At 38.8% G+C, this 21,706-nt stretch overlaps 2 protein-coding genes across 4 annotated transcripts in view; one reads left to right on the top strand and one right to left on the bottom strand.

Moving 5' to 3' along the window:
* POLR2M (RNA polymerase II subunit M) overlaps positions 1-21,706 on the bottom strand; it is a 296,788-nt gene that overhangs the window by 21,324 nt on the left and 253,758 nt on the right. Inside the window, exon 4 of the transcript XR_012516284.1 lies at positions 18,009-18,161. The gene's annotated coding sequence lies outside the window, so the exon portion shown is untranslated. The remainder of the gene's footprint in view (positions 1-18,008; positions 18,162-21,706) is intronic.
* Positions 1-21,706, top strand: part of ALDH1A2 (aldehyde dehydrogenase 1 family member A2) — a 188,981-nt gene that overhangs the window by 155,698 nt on the left and 11,577 nt on the right. For all 3 annotated transcript variants that reach the window (XM_074393829.1, XM_003928976.4, XM_010339605.3), the window contains exon 8: positions 20,141-20,243. In XM_074393829.1, the coding sequence (XP_074249930.1) occupies positions 20,141-20,243 (103 nt within the window). The remainder of the gene's footprint in view (positions 1-20,140; positions 20,244-21,706) is intronic.

Genomic DNA, 21,706 nt, shown 5'->3' with positions numbered 1-21,706 from the left:
GTCTGTCAAGGTTTCAAGTGAAAGAGGAATTTGATACAGGTGTGTAGGATATGGATAAGCAGAGTGAATTGGGAAGAAAGGGCAGTGTGAGTCAACAACTAGAAGCAGGAGGATACAGAAAGTCTTAGTGGAATACCGTGGGAATTGGGAAGGGACTGGGGAGAAAGGTTGGGAGTCAGGTGAACTGAAAACTAATATTGTGCAAATCAAGGCATTGGCCACAATTTTTTGACCCAGAATTCTTTCCAACATGTAGAAGATATGACAGACAAAGCTATCACAGGAATCCTGTATACCAACATTTTATGTATACATGCAAAAATCTCAACAAAATACTAGCAAATAAAATCCAGCAACATATAAAAATGATTATATTCCATGATCAAGTGGAGTTTATCCCAGGAATGCAAGATTTGTTTTATGTGTATCTATATATTTTTTTCTGTGTAATGGTCCACAGTAATAGAATAAAGGACCAAAACCATGTGATCATGATAGTAGACACAGAACAAACACTTGACAAAATCTACCACCACATAGAGACATGTACAAAAATGTTCACAGCAGCATTATTCGTAACTGCCAAAAAGCGGAAACAACTCAAATGTCCTTAAGATAAGCTGATTAACCAAAAGTGGTCTATCCACACAGTGGAATATTAATCACCCATAAGGAAGAATGACATATTTATACATGCTACAGCCTGGAGGAAGCTTGAAAACACTATCCTAAATGAAAGAAGCCAGTTAGAAAAGGCCATATCATGTGACTATTAAATAAAATATCCAGAATAGGCAATTCTATAAACAGAAAGTTGAATAGTAGTTGCAAATGACTGGGAGGAGAGAATGGAAAGTGCCTGCTAATGGAATATGATGTATCTTTTTGGGATATTTATGTTCTGAAATCATATAGAAGTAATAGTTGTGATGATTACACAACTCTGTTAATATATTAAAATCCGCTGAATTGTACACATCAAAAGAGTAGATTTTATGGTATATGAGTTACATCTCAATAAAGGTGTGAAAAAAATGAATTTTACAAAGCATTAAAGGCTTTACATTTTGCATATTAATAGCCAACATCGATTTACCACTTACATTGTGTCAAATACCTGCTAAATGCTTTGAATACATTATTACAACAACCCTACACCAGTTAGCAAAGTGTGGCTAAGAGGGGTTAAATTACCTGCCCAGGGTTACGAGCTAGTAAGCTGTAGGGCTGAGAGTCACACCTGGAGCCTATATTCCACATTACAGTGGTACATTGCCTCTGCCTATGGGACTACACACCATCCTATAGGAGGAGAGAGCCATTAAAATTTGGAATGCCATATTAATGGGGGTACTTAAGAATGATCATTTCTCAGTGGAACGTGCTTTGTTGAAAGAATGGTCCAAAAAAGAAAAGTCACAGACACTTTGTAACTGCATTTTTCTCCTTATTTTCAAATATTTCCTTTAAAACTGCATCTTTAGCCTCTTTAAATTTCATTTATAAAAAATACAGGGTTTCCATTTGACACCATCTGATTTGGGCCTTGAAAGTTTTAAACTTAAACTATTTCAGGTCAATTCCGCACACACTTATTGAGCATTTATGTGTCCATTACATGCTAGAACATGTAGAGGCAAAGGTGTGGTTTGGTGTGACTCGGTCTAGCCCAGGCGATAATCTGTGAATATGTAACTATTATAGTATGGTGCGTTATGGGAGCACAGAGAAAGAGGAGAATCTCTGCACCATTACCTAGAAATGTCACGCATGTGAAGATGCTAAGATTGAGAATAGAACTAAAATTTTGTCATTTACTATAATTTTCAAATGGATCTGTATGTAGGAGATTGTCATTAGTTGAAGGTATTTGCATTTGAATGAAAACCTCCTTTATTTGAAGATAAAAGTATTTTTCATAAAAGATAATTCTGCATCATAATTCCACAGTTGTTAATATTCACAACTGGGAATAATTTAGGTGTGTCTTCCCTTTCTCTTTGGAGAAAATGAAATGGTAGTGGTATGGGAACCAAAATACAGAAAGAACTTTGAGAAAAGGAATGCTAGCTGTGAGGACCCTTGTGAGTAATGTGGTGTTTGATATTGTCAGATAATTAACAAATACTGGTATCATTTATTCTCAAAGTCATTTCTATGCCAGATACTAAAGAACAAGCACTTGGTAAAAGTTCGATACATATTTCACTAGAAGGTAGGATGGGATATTAGGTTTCACTGTTTCCTCTCCTTAGCAAGTGCAGTTTTTTGTCATTCCTGCAGTTCTACTTTTAACAGGCATTTAAAGACCAGACCTGCAGATTTTATGTGAATTCAGTGTCTACCCTTAAAAGTCTCTTTAATAGAAAGTGAAAAACCTTATCGAGATGGAGAAATGACAACAAACAGCACAGACTTAAGAACCTAAATCATACCAGATGGGACATGTTGAGAGGGATAGTGTGTGTCTGATTTGCTAGGATCCTTAATGCTTGGTAGGTGAGCCACCACTGAACACCACATGCTCAATGACTGCTAAACACATAGCTTCAGTGTTCTAGTGAGAATAGTTAATAGTCAGGGGGGGTGCAAAAGTGTGTAAAAGCTGGAGGAAATACAAGGTTTTCCTCAACAGTGACTTCTCATAAATCGTCTTTTTACACTTCAGATTGTATTATTCTCAACCACATTCAGGGCAAGTTAATGTCCATCTGCAGAGCTATGCAAATGACTTCTCATAAGCAAAGATCATTCCCAAGCTGAAGAGTAAATGATTAATCTGATTACGCTAATGATCAACAAAGACCAGCTCATACAATTTAACATTACTTTAGGGTATTTACAGCGTTAATAGTAGTTCAGCCTGAGTTGATTTCTCTGCACCCTTTATTTAGAGTCTCTTAAAAGAAAATAAAGTACTCCTCAGTGCTTTCCTAACATGAAAGCTTGACAGAACAGTGTATCATCACAACTCTCTACTTTGCCTCTCTCTAGACCAGCTAAAGGAAATCATTGCTTTTTCATTAAGAAGTTCTGAACACAGTCTTCAAATTATAATAAAGGAATAAAGATTAAATATGTCAGAGTCATATCAGAAAATTAGACAACTTAAACATCTATTATAGTTGAATGGATTCATTCACAGTACACATTATTATTTAATGCTTCCAGGCTTCAGATAGCCCAGCTGTAGATTAGAGATGATTGTACCTACCTTGCCAGTTGTGAGGATGAAAGAGATTTGAACACATTCCCCAGAAAGCAGGTGTTGGAAATTTAATCTACAATACAATATAGTGTTGAGATGTGGGTACTAGTGAGAGGTTGTTTAGGTGGGTAGTAATAGAGCTGGGTACTCATCTATTAACCCACATTAACAGATTAATGCCATTATAAAAGGGCTTGGGGTTACACATTGTGTCTTGTTCTCTCTTGCTCTTCTATCTTTCACCATGGGATGACACCGCAAAAAGTTCCTCACCATATGTGCGTCTCTCAACTTTGGACTTCTTAGCCTTTGGAAGTATAAGTAGTATCTTTTCTCTATTAGATATCCAGCCTGGGATATTATAGCAAAACTAAATGGACTAAGAAAAGCTAGCATATCTGAATTCTAAGTGTCAGTAAATATTAACTGTCTTTGTCTTATATTTATTTTTAAAATAAAGTTTACGGGACAATCCGTGCTTGGGAAAGTGTGGTATAATAGACGAGGCACTGGATTCAATCAATCATGGATCAAGCACCAGCTTTCCTGCCTTGTGACTTTTGGCAAACTGTTTAGTCTGTTCTTTCGTGTCCTCTTCCATGAATAAGGCCTATGAATCACTCACTACAGGCTTATTTGAAGATTGACAGTTCCAAGCATTTCGCTTGGCATATTGTAAGAACTCAGTAAATACTAGTTGAATCTGAAACTTTCATTTGAAAATAATATGTTTGTCAATAACTTCACTCTCCTTTTGTTTATTTTGTAGCTTTTGTAAATATTTTACAAATATTTTTGGCTACCTCTAAGTGTCTATTTTTTGTGTTTGCTCTTCTTTTTCACTTCTTGAAAGATTGCCTGAGCGCTTGCTTGGATAAACTGATGATGAATCCTTTTTCTTTTTTGGTAAAATAGTGTAATAGATTTAGAACATAATGCTGGAATCCAGGAGCTTTTTTGAAAAGATTAACAAAATAGACCAGTAGCCAGACTAATAAAGAAAAGAGAGAAGAATCAAATAGACACAAGGGGAATATCACCACTGATCCCACAGAAATACAAACTACCATACTATAAACACCTCTATGCAAATAAACCAGAAAATCCATAAAGAAATGGATAGATACCTGGACACATACACCCTCCCAACACTAAACCAGGAAGAAGTCGAATCCCTTAGTAAACCAATAAAAAGTTTTGAAATTGAGGCAACAATTAATAACCTACCAACCAAAAAAAGTCCAGGACCAGGCAGATTCACAGCAGAATTCTACCAGAGGTACAGGAGGAGCCGGTGCTGGTAATACCTCATGAAACTTCCTATTGTTTGGAATAAAGAGGGACTCCTCCCTAACTCATTTTATTAGGCCAATATCATCCTGGGTCCAAAAGCTGGCATAGAGACAAACAAAAAAAGAAAATTTCACGCCAGTATCCCTGATGAACATTGATGTGAAAATCCTCAATAAAATACTGGCAAACTGAATCCAGCAGCACATCAAAAAGCTTATACACCACAATCATGTCGGCTTCATCCCTGGGATCCAAGGCTGGTTCAGTGTATGCAAATCTGTAACGCAATCCATCACTTAAAGACAACCAATGACAGAAACCACCTGATTATTTCAATAGACTCAGAGAAGGCCTCTGATAAAATTCAGCACCCCTTCATGCTAAAAACTCGCCGTAAACTGCATACAGATGGAATGTATCTCAAAATAGTAAGAGCTATTTATAACAAAACCAAAGCCACTATCATATTGAATGGGCAAAAGCTGGAAGCATTCCTCTTGAAAACTGGCACAAGACAAGCATGCCCTCTCTCCCACTCCTATTCAACACAGTATTGGAAGTTCTGGCCAGGGCAATCAGGCAAGTGAAACAAATGCAGGATATTCACATTGGAAGAGAGGATTTATTTAGAAGACCCCATCATCTCAACCCCAAATCTCCCTAAGCTGATAAACAAGTTCAGCAGAGTCTCAGGATACAAAATCAATGTGCAAAAATCACAGGCATTCTTACACACCGGTAACAGACAAACAGCTAAATTAGGAGTGAACTCCCATTCACAATTGCTACAAAGAGCATAAAATACCTAGGAATACAACCTACAAGGGATGTGAAGGACCTCTTCCAAGGGGAACTACAAACCACTGCTCAAGGAAATAAGAGAGGACACAAACAGATGAAAAAACATTCCATGCTTATGGAAGAATCAGAATCAAGAAAATGGCCATACTGCCAAAAGTAATTTATAGATTCTGTGCTATCCCCATCAAACTACCATTGACTTTCTTCACAGACTGAGGAAAAAAAAACTACATTAAATTTGATACGAAACTGAAAAATAGCCCATGAAGACAAGACAATCCTAAGCAAAAAAGAACAAAGCTGGAGCCATCATGCTACCTGACTTCAAACTATGCTACAATGCTGCAGTAACCGAAACAGCTTGGTAACAAAACACAGACCAATGGAACAGAACAAAGTCCTCAGAAATAACATTAGACATCTACAACTTTCTGATCTTTGACAGACCTTACAAGAACAAGCAATGGGGAAATGATTTCCTATTTAATAAACAGTGTTGGAAAAACTGGCTAGCCATATACAGAAAACTGAAAGTGGACCCCTTCCATACACCTTATTCAAAAATTAAGGTGGATTAAAGACTTAAACCTACGACCTAAAACCATGAAAGCCCTAGAAGAAAACTTAAGCAATACCGTTCAGGACATAAGCATGGGCAAAGAGTTGATGACTAAAACACGGCAAGCAATGGCAACAAAAGCCAAAAATTGACAAACAATATCTAATTAAAGAGATTCTGCACTGCAAAAGAAGCTGTCATTAAACAGGCAACCTACAGAATGGGAGAAAATTTTTGCAATCTCTACCTATGAAAAATGGCTGATATCCAGAATCTAACAGGAACTTAAACAAATTTGCCTGAAAAAAAAATTTCATCAAAAAGTGGGCAAAGGATATGAACAGACACTTCTCAAAAGAAGACATTTATGTGGCCAAGAAACATTTGAAAAAAAGCTCATCATCACTGGTCATTAGAGAAGTGCAAATCAAAACTCCAATGAGACACCATCTCAACACCAGTTAGAGCAGTGGTCACTAAAAAGTGAGGAAATAACACATGTTGGAGAGGATGTGGAGAAACAGGAATGCTTTCACACTGTGGGTGGGAGTGTAAATTATTTCAACCATTGCGGAAGACACTGTGGCAATTCCTCGAGGATCTAGAACCAGAAATACCATTTGACCCAGCAATCCCATTACCGAGTATATACCCAAAGGACTATAAAACATTCTATAGATAGATACACATGCACACGTATGTTTATTGCAGCGCTGTTCACAATAGCAAAGACTTGGAACTAACCCAAATGCCCATCAATAACAAACTAGATAAAGTGTGGCACATATGTGCCATGCAAGACTATGCAGCCATAAAAAAGAATGAGTTTCTGTCCTTTGCAGCGACGTGGATGAGGCTGGAAACCATAATTCTCATCAAACTAACACAGGAACAGAAAACCAAACACTCCATGTTTTCAAAAGTGGGAGATGAACAATGAGAACACATGGACACAGGAGAACATCACACACTGGGGCCTGTTGAGGGGTCGAGACCTAGATGAGGGATAGCATTAGGAGAAATACCTAATATAGATGACAGGTTGATGGGGGCAGCAAACCACCATGGCACATGTATACCTGTGTAACAAACCTGTATGTTCTGCACCTGTATCCCAGAACTTAAAGTATAATAATAAAAAGAATACAGTGTTGGAAGAAGATCCTTGATGCCTATTAAGGAACTCACTTATGATTCCTTGCTGTGGCCTAGAGTGGTGGCAGCTCCTTCAGACTGAGTTTGCTGGAATGGAATTCTGATGTAGGGAGAAATTTCTTTGCAGAAAAATGTTACATAGTTTCCTTTGTTTTTCAATAGCTGTGCAAAGACCACCTCACCTACAGTGGTGAGGTTAGGGTACTTATTAAAACGCAGATTTCAGGAATCCACTCAAGATTTTCCAAGTTGGAATTTTGGAAATAAATCCTGTATTTCTCATTTTAAGAAGCTTACTCAATGATTCTTACATTGATTGACATTTAAGAATCACAACTTTGCCCATGCCTGTGTCCTGAATGGTATTGCCTATGTTTTCTTCTAGGGTTTTTATGGTGTTGTTATGTTTAAATCTTTAATCCATCTGGAATTAGCTTTTGTAGAAGGCATAAGGAAGGGATCCAGTTTCAGCTTTGTGCATATGGCTAGCCAGTTTTCCCAACACCATTTATTAAATAGGGAATCCTTTTCCCATTGCTTGTTTTTGTCCTGTTTGTTGAAGATTAGATGGTTGTAGATAAGTGGTGTTACTTCTGAGGCCTCTGTACTGTTTTATTGGTCTGTAGCTCTCTTTTGGCACCAGTATGATGCTGTTTTGATTAGTGTAGCCTTGTAGCATAGTTTGAAGTCAGGTAGGGTGAGGCCTCTAGCTTTGTTTTTTTTTGCTTATGATTGTCTTGGCAATGTGGGCTGTTTTTGGTTCCATATGAAATTTAAGGTGTTTTTTCCAATTCTGTGAAGAAAGTCAGTGGTAGCTTGATGGGGATAGCACTGAATCTGTAAATTACTTTTGGCAGTATGGCCATTTTTCTGATACTGCTTCTTCCTAACCATGAGCATGGAATGTTTTCCCATCTGTTTGTGTCTTCTCTTATTTCCTTGAGCAATGGTTTGTCGTTCTCCTTGAAGAGGTCCTTGACATCTCTCGTTAGTTTTATTCCTAGGTATTTTACACTCTTTGTAACAGTTGTGAATGAGAGTTCACTCATGATTTGACTCTATTACTGGTGTATAGGCATGCTTGTGATTTTTGCACCATGGATTTTGTATCCTGAGACTCTGCTGAACTTGCTTATCAGCTTAGGGAGATTTTGGGCTAAGACGATGGGGTCATGTAAATACACAATCATGTCATCTGCAAATAGGGTAAGGTGACTTCCTCTTTTCCTAATTGAATATCCTTATTTCTTTTTCTTGCCTGGGTGCCCTGGCCAGAACTTCCAGCACTATCTGGAATAGGAGTGGTGAGAGAAGGCATGCCTGTCTTGTGCCCATTTTCAAAGGGAATGCTTCCAGTTTTGGGCCATTCAGTTTGATACTGGCTTTAAGTTTGTCATTAATAGTTGTTATTATTTTGAGATACATTCCATTGATACCTAGTTTATTGAGAGTTTTTAGCATAAAGGGCTGTTGAATATGGTCAAAGGCCACCTCTGCATCTGTTGAGATAATCATGTGGTTTTTGTCTTTGGTTCTGTTTATGTGATGGATTACATTTATAAATTTGTGGACTTCATGACTAAATCACCAAAAGCAATGCCAAGAAAAGCCAAAATAGACAAATGGGATCCAATTAAACTAAGGAACTTCTGCACAGCAAAAGAAACTATCATTAGAGTGAACCAGCAACCAGCAGAATGGGAAAAAATTTTTGCAATCTACCCATCTGACAAAGGGCTAAGATCCAGAATCTACAAAGAACTTTAATTTACAAATAAAAAACAACCCCATCAAAAAGAGGGCAATGGATATGAACAGACACCTCTCAAAAGAAGACATTTATGCGGCCAACAAACATATGCAAAGAAGCTCATCATTACTGGTCATTAGAGAAATGCAAATCAAAGCCACACTGAGATACCATCTTATGCCAGTTACGATGACAATCATTAAAAAAATCAGGAGACAACAGATGCTGGAGAAGATGTGGAGAAATAGGAACACTTTTACACTGTTGATGGGAATGTAAATTAGTTCAACCATCGTGAAAGACAGTGTGGCGATTTCTCAAGGATCTAGAACTAAAAATATCATTTGACTCAGCAATCCCTTTACTGAGTATATAACCAAGGGACTATAAATCATTCTGTTATAAAGACACATGCACACATGTTTATTGTGGTGCTGTTCAATGCCAGCATTAAATAGTTACAAACATTTCTACAGGTTCATATGTACTATAAAAACTATACAGAATTGGCAATATAGTAAATATCTAACTGAAGACAGGGGAACTTACATGCTTGTGAACAAAGTTCTACTTTGATTGTATTTCTCAGAAAGAAGCTCTAGCTCATAAAGTACAGCTATAAAGTAAGAAGACATTTCTGTAAGCCACACTGCATAAACAAGTAGTACCATAGCTACTCCTGTGCCACTTTAATCTATTTGTAGCTAATTACATTTCTCCCTTCCTCTTACTCTTCATATATTGGAGCAGCTCTTGAACCCAAAGAGCCACTAACCAACTTTCTGGCTGTAAAAGAGAGATGGCATTGACAATCTTAGAACTAAGGTTTCTCTTTCATTCCATAAGCATTTTTAATTCCCCACTGTGTGCCCAGCGTTGATGTTTATAAAGATGTTCTTGAGTCTATCCAACCATCCATCCATCGATCTTTCTAGCACTTGGATGCTTACTTCACCATACACACAAAAGTTAATTCAAAGTAGATCATAGGTGTAAATGTAAAACAAAAAACTATAAAATTTCTAGGAAAAAAAAAAAAAAACAGGAAAAAGTCTTTGTAATCTTATGTTAGGCAAAGATTTCTTAGACATAATACCAAAAGCTTGAAACATAAAGGAAAATAAGCTGGACATCATCCAAATTAAGAATTTCTCCCTTTTAAGGAGAAATTAAGAGACATCCAAATTAAGAGACACTGATGGAGAAAGTATTTGTAAAGCACAAAGGACTTTTATCCACAATATACAAACAATTTTCCTAATTCAACAATAAGAAAAACAAACAACCCTTGTCCCCAAAATATGCAAAGATTTAAAGATACTTCACCAGAGAAGGTACACAGTGCCAAATATGCAAATCAAAAGACACTCAAAGGTTTAGAATTTGAAATTAAAACCACAGTGAGACAATGCTATATACCTATTTGAATGGCTGAAATGTAAAAGACTAACCACATCAAATGTTGGTGAGGATATGAAAGAGTTCAAAGTCTTACACAATACTGGCAGGAATGTAAGATGGTACCACCACTTTGGAAAACAGTTTTGCAGTTTCCTATTCTACCACATAATCTAGCCATTCCATTCCTAGGTATTTACCAAAGAGAAAAGGACATATATGTCCATACAAAGATTCGTATGTGAATGTTCATAGATGCTTTTATTTGTAGTAGTTCCAAATGTTCATCAGCAGCTGAATAGATAAACAAATTGTGATACAGGTAGAATATCCCTTGATCAACATGTATGGAACCAGAAATTTTGGATTTGGGATACTTTTTCAGATTGTGGAATATTTGCATTATACTTTCCAATTGAGCATCACTGATCTGGAAATACAAAATGCTCCAATGAGCATTTCCTGTGAGCATCATGTTGGTCCTCAGTTTCAGATTTTGGAGGATTCCAGATTTTTTGAATTCACAATACTACTCAGCAATAAAAGAGAGTGAATTGATGTACATAACATGGATATATTTCAAAATAGTTGTGCTGAGTAAAAACAGCCAGACAGAAGAGTATAGATGTTGCCAATTATATAACATTCTAGAAAATGTAAATAATCTATAGTGTCAGAAAGCCTGGCAATGTGGTGGTGGGATTGGACGGAGAGATGAAAAAGAGATTACAAAGGGGCACTAGGAAACTTGTGAGGGTGATGGACATATATTCACCATGAACTGTACTGATGGTTTCATGGGTAGATGGATACATATGCCAAGACCTATCAAATTGTGCACTTTAAATATATGAAATCTATGTATTAATTATACCTCAATAAGGCTGTTAATAAAGATACATTAAACAATACAGATATTAATTCACTAGAAAAATTGTGCCATATATCTCTTTGTTGTCCTTTTCAGACTACTGGCAGGAAAATTATATTCAGTCTACCTGATGACTTAACATAGGATACAATGGTTGTAATCAAAGTAAAATGTATTAGAAATAAATTTCTTACATTTTGAAATAATTAGAGCCCAACAGGGAAAAAATAAGAGAATTTTTAAAAAGCTTTAAGGAAAGCAAAAGACAGTGAAAAATACATCAGAGGCCAAAAAAACAAAGTCTGACAACTGGTATGAAAAAAGAAGGCAATATTTCAAATTATAAATCTAAGAATAAAGTTTCATAGTCACTGTAAAGTTTATCAGTTCTTATTTATATGCATAAAAGGTAGAAGAAAAATACTGAGCTAATGCCTCCCTGGGTAGGTAAGGGAAGAAAGTTCATTTCAGGTTGAAAAAATGGCATGTGCAAAGTCACAGAAATGTCAAAGGCATGTCTCATTTAGGGTTTTGCAAGTAGTCTAATAAGGCAAGTATAAAATGAGCAGTCATAGGAAATGAAGGTGGTGAGAAAAGGAGGGGTCAGGTCATGAATCAATCTGTTTGCTACCCTAAGGAGTTTGGACTTTGGTATATATGGATACCCAGGTAGAGATGTTCACTCTACAGTTAGAAGTCTAGAGCTCAAAAGAGAGGCTGATAATTTAAAGCAAGCTATTTCAGGGAAATCTCTTGACATACTGTGTTGATTCATTAATGGATGGGTGGATGGATGGATGGATGGATGGATGGTTAGACAGACAATGACAGTAGTTCCTGGATCATGTTTTGAAGACTGCCCTGCCTCCAATTGAACTGCCTTTGTGATGCTTGCCTGTTCAAGCATAAGTTTTCCATACTTGTATGCGTCTGTTTCTGTACTCTGTTCTGTTTCACTGATCTGTGTGACTATTGCATCACAAATGCCACATTATTTTGAGTATTGTAGCTTTATAACAACAGGAAATTTTTTATCTTCACAAATAAAACATTAGCTTTTAGGAATACTTAAAACCCTAAGTAGCCTATTGCAGTGTGGAGAGAGCAAGTTTCAGCTGTTTTTCCTGACAGGATCTACATTTGATACTTCTTTATCTCTAGAGAGGCTTGCATTTATTTGGAGGGAACTAATCCCGTGACTTCTAGTTACCTCTTAGCTTCTTCTCTGGAATGGCACTATTTGTAGACACTAGAGGACTTAAGGGAGAAAAGCATTTGTCCAGAGTAGAAAAGCCAACTTGTAATTTCCATATTAGGACTGGTGGATGGAGAATTTTCACAGGCTAATCCAATAATCATATAATCCTCAAACCCCTTTCAGCTGTAGTTATTCACTACTTTATTCATCTATCCTTTTCTAACTTTGCAAGCTACTTGAGAAGTTGTATAGATTCTTCCAGAGTGAACATATCACTTAATTGTGAATTTGAACATGGCTTCTGCTGTGATTACTCTTGGGAGATGGGACCTACTGGTATATCACACAACACAGATGTATCTGGAACCGTTAACATCAAAAACCTTATTTGAGGTGGGTGCTTTCCATTTTACTAAAGCAAAAGGGCTTTAGAAAGCAAACAGCTTTACTCAGATTAAAGATGGGATTAATTTCTCCTTATGAAGCTAAATATATAAGCAGTGCATGTAAATATTTCATAAATGAATATAAAATAGTTCTTATAAACACATGTCAATAAACAACATCAATAAAGTACAAAAAAAACAGTTTGCATTTTGCTTGGTATAGTGTTTTCTTTACTCAGTTAGATTAACAAATGATGACTTCATCATTAGTCAACAAGATAGTAGAGAGATCATCAAAGCAAACTACAGGAGAGTCCAGATTGATTCATGCCAAACAAATGTTTGTCGCTAACAGCTGTATTATCACTCATTTTAATTTACGCAGCTGGGGTTCCCCGTTTGTTTCCTAAGTGAGATAAATGTCATGTTGCATGATACAAGCACCATCTCTGCTGCTTGAGTCATCAATCAGGTCAGCTCTCTTTTAGTTAGCCTCACCCCTCATTGTAGGTGGGGGAAGTGGCTTGCTACAGTTTTAGCTATTTTTTAAAAACAGCTAATAGGCCTTTTTCTAAGGTTGTGTAAGTCCATTATTGAATCATTCAGCATTTTAATAAAAAATACCAGTTACACTGAATGTCATGAAGATATTGAAAAAATCAGTTTCATGTGGAAAAATCTTTAGTTATGTAGGTTTTAAACTAGTAGCATAAAACTTCTCTTTTTAAAAAATTCTTAAAACCTGAGGACTGAAGAGTAAGAAAAAATGTGGTATAGTCTATGCCTGCTGGATGAGATTCCATGATTTACCCTCTGACTATGCTAAGTCAAAGATTCTGCAGTTAGGTTACTCCTTAGAACTCAGGCTGAGTTTGAACAGGTCCTAAAGGTGTTTATCCCTTTAGCTCACCTAGTTAATGGGGCATAGAGTACTCTTGACTTGACTACTCCATGCTTCTTCCTATCAAAGCAGAACAAGACAATCAAAACCTTGAGTTTTAAAATTTATCTGAAATATAAATGGAAGACTCATGTGACAAAAGCATGGCTAAGTGTACAGGGCAGTTGATCTAGTTGGTACATGTTAGTAGTAGATGATGTATTTAACTGTCAGAAACCTACTCACAGCAAAGGGGACCCAATCCCCAGGGAGAAGGTGAGAAGAGGCGGGGAAAAAAGCCTGAGGCTCTGTGTTGTGTGCACATTCTGAGACCAGTCTCCTGGCTCTGCCACTCAGTGGGTGCCTGGTTGCAAGTCATTTCTTGACCTCTGTGACTCTTCCCTTTTTTTCTCGATTATAAAATAGGATAATAATTCTTGCCTTCCAGGACTGTCATGAAGATTAAATAATGTTTGTAAAAACAAGTAGACCGAATAGGTGCTCAATCAACAATAACATTAGCTGGACGCGATGGTTCATGCCCATAATTGTAGCACTTTGGAAGGTCAAGAACAGAGGATTGGGTGAGCCCAGGAGTTTGAGACCAAACTGGGCAAGACGGTGAGCCCTGGTCTTTGCAAAAAATAAAATAAAATAAAATAAATTAGCCAGGCTTGGTAGTGTGCACCCGTAGCCCCAGCTTTTCTAGAGACTACAGTGGCAGGATTGCTTGAGCCAAGGAGTTTGAGGATGCAATGAGCTGTGACCACACCACTGCTTTCGAGCAATTTTCATATTCTGGCTCGTTGACTTAACAAATTATTGAAAGTGTTTCTGGTCCTGGTGGCTCATGCCTGAAATCCCAGTGCTTGGAGTCCTCCTCCCTAGGCCTTCATTGAGGCCAGGAGTTCAAGACCAGCCTGGGCAACATAGTGAGACCCTGTCTGTACCAAATATTTTTTTCTACTTAGCTAGGCATGGTGGCAAGTGCCTGTGGTCCCAGCTGCGCAGGCTGAGTTGGGAAGATTGCTTCAACACAGAATTTCAAGGCTGCAGTGAGCCATAATCACACTACAGTTCAGCCTTGACAGAAGAGTGAGACCCTGTCTTAAAATCTTCTGTGTACATACACATATTTTTTTAAAAGTCAGTTATTGTAGCGGGAAGGACAGCTATTAAACAAACACAATGTGAGAGTTACATACCAATCACTGTGAGATCAGAAAAGGAACGCCAAACCCTGCAGGGAGGGTAGGGAAGGAAAGCTAGCTTCTCAGAGGAAGTCAAAGAGTTCTGTCTGTAAAAATGAGTTTATCAAGTAAGCAAGGGTGGAAAGGCATTGCAGGTAGATGGAGCAGCTTATACAAAGACACAGAGGCATGTTCCAGGAAGGACAAGTGGTTTTGTGTGGTTAGAGTCGTGGGTGTGTTGTGTTGGGAATTGTAGAAAAGAAGGTTTAAACTGCTGTTGCTACATAAAGGAACTGCTTAGATGCCTTGATCCTGTTTGTTTCTGGTGGAAATCGAGACAGATTTATTTGGCCTGTTATTTCAGAGTACTTCAGAAAGACAAATACCCAATCCCCATATTTTTGGCATTTCTATTCCCAACACAGTTGGAACCAGGAAGCATAACAATGAAACATTAAGAAAGGAGAAGAGGGAAAAAGCAGAGAGTAAATCTATTTGGGATTTATGAAGAGATAATACAGAAAGCAGCATCTTCGACTAGTTTACTGGGATCTCTACTAAAGATTTATTTTTCTATTTTTAAAAAGGTATTAATATCTCTGAGATGAAAATTACCTTCATAAGTGTAATAAAATAGCTCTGAGTAGGAACTTACTCTAATATGAGTAATTAATAAAAAGAAAAATTTTACCCAACTTTAGAAACTGTGTTCAGGGAGCAACTGCCTTGAATAAAGAAGGCATGAAAAGCCTTTTGTATTCCTTTTTGTCCTGTATAACAAATTATTTTTCTTGCAAAGCCCCAAATTGCTTTCCTCTACATTGCTGCATTTCTGTGAACATGATTCTAGTACACTGTGGCTCTTCCAGGGATACTCCTGATATCAATCTTGAAGCCTATTCAAACGAGGATGGGAGTCAGAGTTGAACTGTGCCAACATTCCTGCTGAGAATTAGCCCAGTTTCATTATGTGTGAAGGAGCCCCCAGTTCAGTGCCCTTGCATGTTTAGGGTACACAGAGCTGAGAGGCTCTGCAGGGAGTGCAAAGTTAAGAAACTGCATGATAGGAACGCTCTCTCTTACTCTTTCATAATGAGCTCAGTGCAGGGAAGCTAAAAAAAGATCAGGTTTTTCTATCATTCCGTGCAGCTGTGGTGTTCTTGTAACAAGCTACTTCTGCTTCATAAGGCAAGAAAAACAGAAGAATTGTGGACAGACTCTCAGAATGAGCAGGGTCTCCAGGAGTCCCATCTGTCTTTTTTAACTCCTCCAATTAACTGGAGTACTAAGGGAGAGATCTGTGGCTTTGCTTGTGCCTTCATTCCACAGATGAAGAAACTGAGATTCAGGGGAAGGTAAAGTGGCTTTTCCAAATTGAAGATTCATTAGAAGTCAAGCCAGAGTTCGTGGTACCAGGTCTTCTGACTTCTGTGGGCCAAACTGTATGGCTATAATTAGCCAGGTTGTCAGCAACCGGGCTAGAGGTATCACACAACTATGTTGTAAAATCTTTTTTGCTTGGAAGAAAAGATGATGGTGAACTACAAATTTGATGTCTGTTTCTTTATCCTATTTAATTTATATTTACATTATTTACAGGAATTTCTCAAACTGTATGTTTACCTGTTTTATCTTACAAATTGCCAATTTTATCAGAATAGGACTTGGTGTCGTCAAGTACGTCTCTGTCAACCTGACTTTTAACCACTTGGAAGACCTGTGCACCCTTGCAGCCTCCCTTATCTTGCCATGCACTCCCACCTTCTGGACACGTCACAAGGGGCACGTACCCCTGCAGAACCACACTTATCTCAACTTTTCCATTTTATAAGGATTGGTCAATCCTAGGCCTTTATGTGTAATTCATTCTTTTTTATACTTTCTAATCCCACAGACTTCGACTTTGGAAATGTATGGGTTATAAGAAAGTAGTGAAGAACTGTAATCTGTTCAGATCTAATATTAAATGAGACCCAGATTTTTTTCTTAATGGACTGGAAAGGCACATTTATTTAACACCTAGTAGGTTTACGTGGGAGTCCTTTTAGCTGTGAATTCCTTGTTGGCAAGGGACTATGTCCAGTACTGCACCTGGCACACAGTAGGAGAACTATGAATATGTGTTGAATGAGGAACATTGGCAAAAGCCAGAGTTTTCTAGGAGTGTTCAGTCCTGAGGCCACTTTAGATGGAAGTGGTTCTCCCATAGCCTAACACATCCAGTTCTTTCTTGAAGTGCAATTCGACCTTCTTCCACAGATGAAGTGGAAAGGCATTATTCACCTGAGACTTGCCTTGTGGCGTTTAGCACAAATCTGGTTTCTGAGGAAAGGCTGGCAAAGCATTGATGCAGGAAAAATTATTCTTAGGGATTCTTCTCTGATGATCATAGACTGAGTGAAATTTTTACTTATGCGTAGTTAACTGTCGCCATGAAAATAATCACTGGCCGACATTTCTAGTGGCAAAAAATTAAAACCTCTAGAATGGTCTGATGAATATTTGGGAGTAGGGCTAACAGCAATGTAATGCCAGCTGGGCCAGCAGTGTTTGCCAACCCCAGATATTTATTCAGCATCTTACTGTGTGTAAAATCCAAGATATTTTTGTTGTTGCTTTTATTTATTTCTTTAATGTAAATCTCAGGGCAGAAATGAGTTTTATAAATGATGATTTATGAACATTATGTATACAAGAGGGTGCTATTCCTACCTACTTTGAAATTAGCTTGGAGTGCAGGGTTAAGATTTTGGTGGTATGTGGCACACATTAGTGCTCAGTAAATGTAGAAAACAGAGCAGAAGACAGACAGAATGCTGGGAGGAAGGAAGGGAAGGAGAGGGAGTAATCCCAGGCCTGGGCCCTGGCATCAGCCTGCAGATAGTCCAACAGTTTGTGTTGTGAACCTGCTGGGGAGCCTAGTAACGTTCGTTACCTACTAACTTTTAAGTTTACACATCTCTAAAATGAGATAAAACCTACTTTGTAGGGTTGAGAGGCTTAAATGACAATGCATGTAAATATCTAACATAGACTACTCAATAAATAGTTTAATTTAATGAATAATATGTTTGTGATTTTCCCTAATTGTCTTGTTGAGAAAGCACTTACCTGTTTATCTTCCTGGACTTTAAAATGAGTCCACATCTGTTAATTTTGATTCCCCCAGAGTAGAGCAAGCAAGCACAATGACATTCCTCAGAAAGCAAGCAGTCACAGATGATGGCATCCTCAGGGAACACCCCTCCCTGGGTGCTGGCACTGAGTCAGGGGATTGCTGTTTCCCAAATTGCCCTTCAGTGGGAGTTCCCCCTCTTACCAGGCATCTCAGGCTCCAATCAGGATTTTCACCGTTCCCAGAACAGAGAGCCAGATTCTTCTTCCTTTTGTGTCTGCCTGTATTCTTCTTAGAGGAGCATATTTGCGTGAGAACAGGGCCTCTACCGAGCCCAGGTCTTCATGAGGCCCTTGCCTGGAAATGGAAGAGACACAAGCTGTCAAGGGTCAGGGAGGGGCAGGGTCTGGCAGGTTAGCCACAGGTCACCCATCAATTTTCGGGGCCAGGTGTTAGCATTTTATAACACCTTGGTAAGTAATATTTTCAGCAAATCGAGAAACTCTAGTTCTGCATCTTTCATAGACATCACTTTTTCCCTCCAAGGTTAGCTTTTCTCAGGATGGGGATATATCTTCAAAAATGTTTTACAAGGAGGCAGAGTTACAGCTAATTAGTAATACCGGAGACCAGGGGGAAGTTGGAGTTTCTCCAGTGTTTTTCTGAAGGAGTTAACAGCATAGGCAGTTTGGGAGATCAAGGGAAGACCTGCTTAGGAAGGTCCAGAAATCTCCTTACCATCACCCCCATTTCTGTCCATTGAACGTGGAAGAAAAGGGAGGCCCTGGCTTCTCACATTTGATTATCGTTAGCACGTCTGCAAACTTCACTGTGTGAAAGGCTGCTTTCTAAGTGCCACATATGGTAGGTAGACCACTTACTCCTCAGGACAATGGAATTCTGAACTACATAGTATTTTTGTTCCTATTTACAGAGGAGGAACCAAGGCTCAGAGACAATAAATACATTTCCTAAGCTCAAACAGTTGGTAAGTGATAGAACTGGTTAAAAACAAAACAAAACAAAACTGCAGGCAGCCTGGCTCTGGAGTCTTTTCTCCTACCCAGGGTCCTCCACTGTCTGAGAAGTCCTTGGTCCTACTGGAGGATCTCAACAAGGGACTGCAGGAATGGAAAGTAAATTTAGCGTTTGTCTTCCAGAGGCTTTTAAAATATTTAATTTGCAGGAAAATTTCAGAAACAAGTAGCGTGTTTTCATCTCAACAAGACCAAATTGCCTGTATGGTGACTCTGCTCTGAATTTTCCATAAAGAGACCTGTGCTTTCCTGCAGAGTCCCACCCTTTTGCAGTTTAGGTTGCCAAGGAGCATTCACGGAGTTGGAGTTGAGCTTGCAGAGTTTTACCAGGGATCCCTGCTGAAGGGGAGTGGCCATGGGGAAGTGGAACTGACACGGCCTCTGTCAGCCCGCTGGGTCATCGTGGAGTGTATATGGTTCCTCAGAGCCCAGTCCTGTGCTGGGCTGAAAGGGCAGGGCCTTTATACTCCTGCCACCACCAGTGGGTGGATATGGGCCGCTTGGAAGTGGGTATCCCTTTGGGCAAGGGAGCTCTTTTCAGCTGAGGTGGACCCTGAAGAAACCGACAGCTTCAGGCTCTCTCCCAACAGCACTCGCCATCACTAAGGTAGAGTTCTGCCTTGAGCAGGGGCTCTAGGTGGTGGATCTTTGTTTCCATTCCAACACTTTCATTGCCAAGGTGAGTCTACTCATTGGCAATTGCTTTCTCCTAACTCAGCCTCTTGTTTACTTGGATTCAAGATAAAAGGCATTTATAAGACTGCACAAAAAGAGACAGATTCTCAACTGTCTTGTATCCTTTTACTGTAGCCCTAGGCAGAGGCAAGGGTATAATACTGATAGTCTCTTTGAAGCATGTAATAAAAATCAAGCCTGGCATTTTGGGAGATACATGAACAATTTGTTTTACACTCATGATATCTTTCAAGTGGCACCAGGTGGCCAGAGTCCACAGCAAAAGGCCACAATGCACTGATGGAAATTTCTAGTTACATTTTGCTTGCCAGGTGCCTTTACTGAAATCTCTCGGTGATCGGGATTCCAGATAAAACTCCCTTTTCCTTACTCCTTCCATCATGAAACTAAAGCTGTCTTCCAATTGACTCCAGCATGGACATTAAATGGCACCCTGCTAACTTACATCTTGTCTACCCAAGTTAATGCCAAGAGCTGTCCGGGGTCGTTTTGCCTTTTAGGGTTTGTTATTATTGCATCCCGTTGTTGCCCCATGCTGCCATTGGCCAATGACCATCTCAGCTACAGGGTGTGTAAAACCTATCTCCATTTCCTTTCTTTCAGGTTGGAAAGCTTATCCAAGAAGCAGCTGGAAGAAGTAATTTGAAGAGAGTAACTCTGGAACTTGGAGGGAAAAGTCCTAATATTATCTTTGCTGATGCTGACTGTAAGTCAACTACAGGTCCCATGCATGAACCAGCACGCACCCTCTGGTGCCCTCTTTGGTGTCTCCACTTTTGATAGGACACTAGCAAAAGATCTTTGAAGCCAAGAGCAATCAAGAAGATCTCCTTCCTCTATGCCCAGCGCTGTTATAAATAATATATATATATATGTATAAAAGAAGATTTCCTCTAAGGAGAAAATAGTTTAATAATGGGGAAAGAGCACTTGTCAACTGATGACTAAACAATTTGTTTTCTAGACACTAATGAGTCATTTTGATTCTGTGATACTGTAGAACAGGGTGGATGACATGAAGGCTTGGTCAGTGATGTATAGTTAAAAGAGCAATGGTCTCAGCTGCCGAGCACCTGAAAGATGGTGTCTCTGCCTAGATTCAAGAAATCTGTAACTTTTCAACTGTGCCTCGTGGCTGGTAGATCATTTTAAATAGTAATTCACCAACCCTGCCAGCATTTTCCAAACTCACAGCCCCTGCTCTGTGTAGTCAATTCCAACCCCTTTCTGCTGCTCCCACGACTTCAATTTACGATAACGGCACACATAGGTCACTTCAGTATGAGTAGTCCTAAAACTGAGATGATTCCACCTTGCCAGTAGGACCTTACAGAGGCTTTGAGCAGTAACCTGAGAAACCCCATCTCTCTAGGAAGGATGCCACCTCAGCCATTCTGCACAGATGTGACCTTTCTGTTCTTGAAAAGCCCTCTAGGCAAGGAGAGCTTTACCTGGTGAAGCGGTGCTGCTGCCATGACTTTCAGTTATGACGACAGCACAGGTAGATCAGTTCAGTATGAGTAGTCCTAAAGCTGAGATGATTCCACCTTGCCAGTAGGACCTTGCAGAGGCTTTGAGTAGTAACCTGAGAAACCCCATGTCTCTAGGAAGGATGCCACCTAGGCCATTCTGCACAGGTGTGACCTTTCTGTTTTGAAAAGCTCTCCAGGTAAGGAAATCCCAAAATTTCATTCAGTGATTCTTTTTTTTGCTTCACATTTTGCCGGGCAGAGCTGCTTCCCAATTTTACCACCAGAGAGATCAGAATACAGAAAGCAGATCACTTGAATTTCAGCCCTAGCTTGGAATTTGTACAGAGTTCAGCTTTAGCTTTGTATTGGTTGTCAAGAGAATCAGAATTCTTATGCCTGTTCCTCTTGAGGAGTAAGTACTCCATCGGCATAATACTGATTGGTTTTTCAGTCAGTCAGTCAGTCATTTAGCAACTAATGCACATCGGATTAAGCTATTTTGAAGTGTAAGATATAAGAGATGAAAATGGAAGAGAAAACATATGATTTTACACAATCCTATGTCAATCTAGAGGAAATTTACTGTCTTCAAAGACCCATTGGTGGTACAGTTTAATCTCCCAAATACTAAACATACAGCTATAAGGCCCTATAGCTCAGGAGTCGTAAATTGGCCAAATACAGAATATAGACATGT

Source organism: Saimiri boliviensis, chromosome 2, assembly GCF_048565385.1.
Source record: "Saimiri boliviensis isolate mSaiBol1 chromosome 2, mSaiBol1.pri, whole genome shotgun sequence".
Lineage (NCBI taxonomy): Eukaryota > Metazoa > Chordata > Mammalia > Primates > Cebidae > Saimiri > Saimiri boliviensis.
The sequence above is the reverse complement of the archived record's forward strand: the minus strand, read 5'-3'. Positions and strand labels throughout refer to the sequence as shown.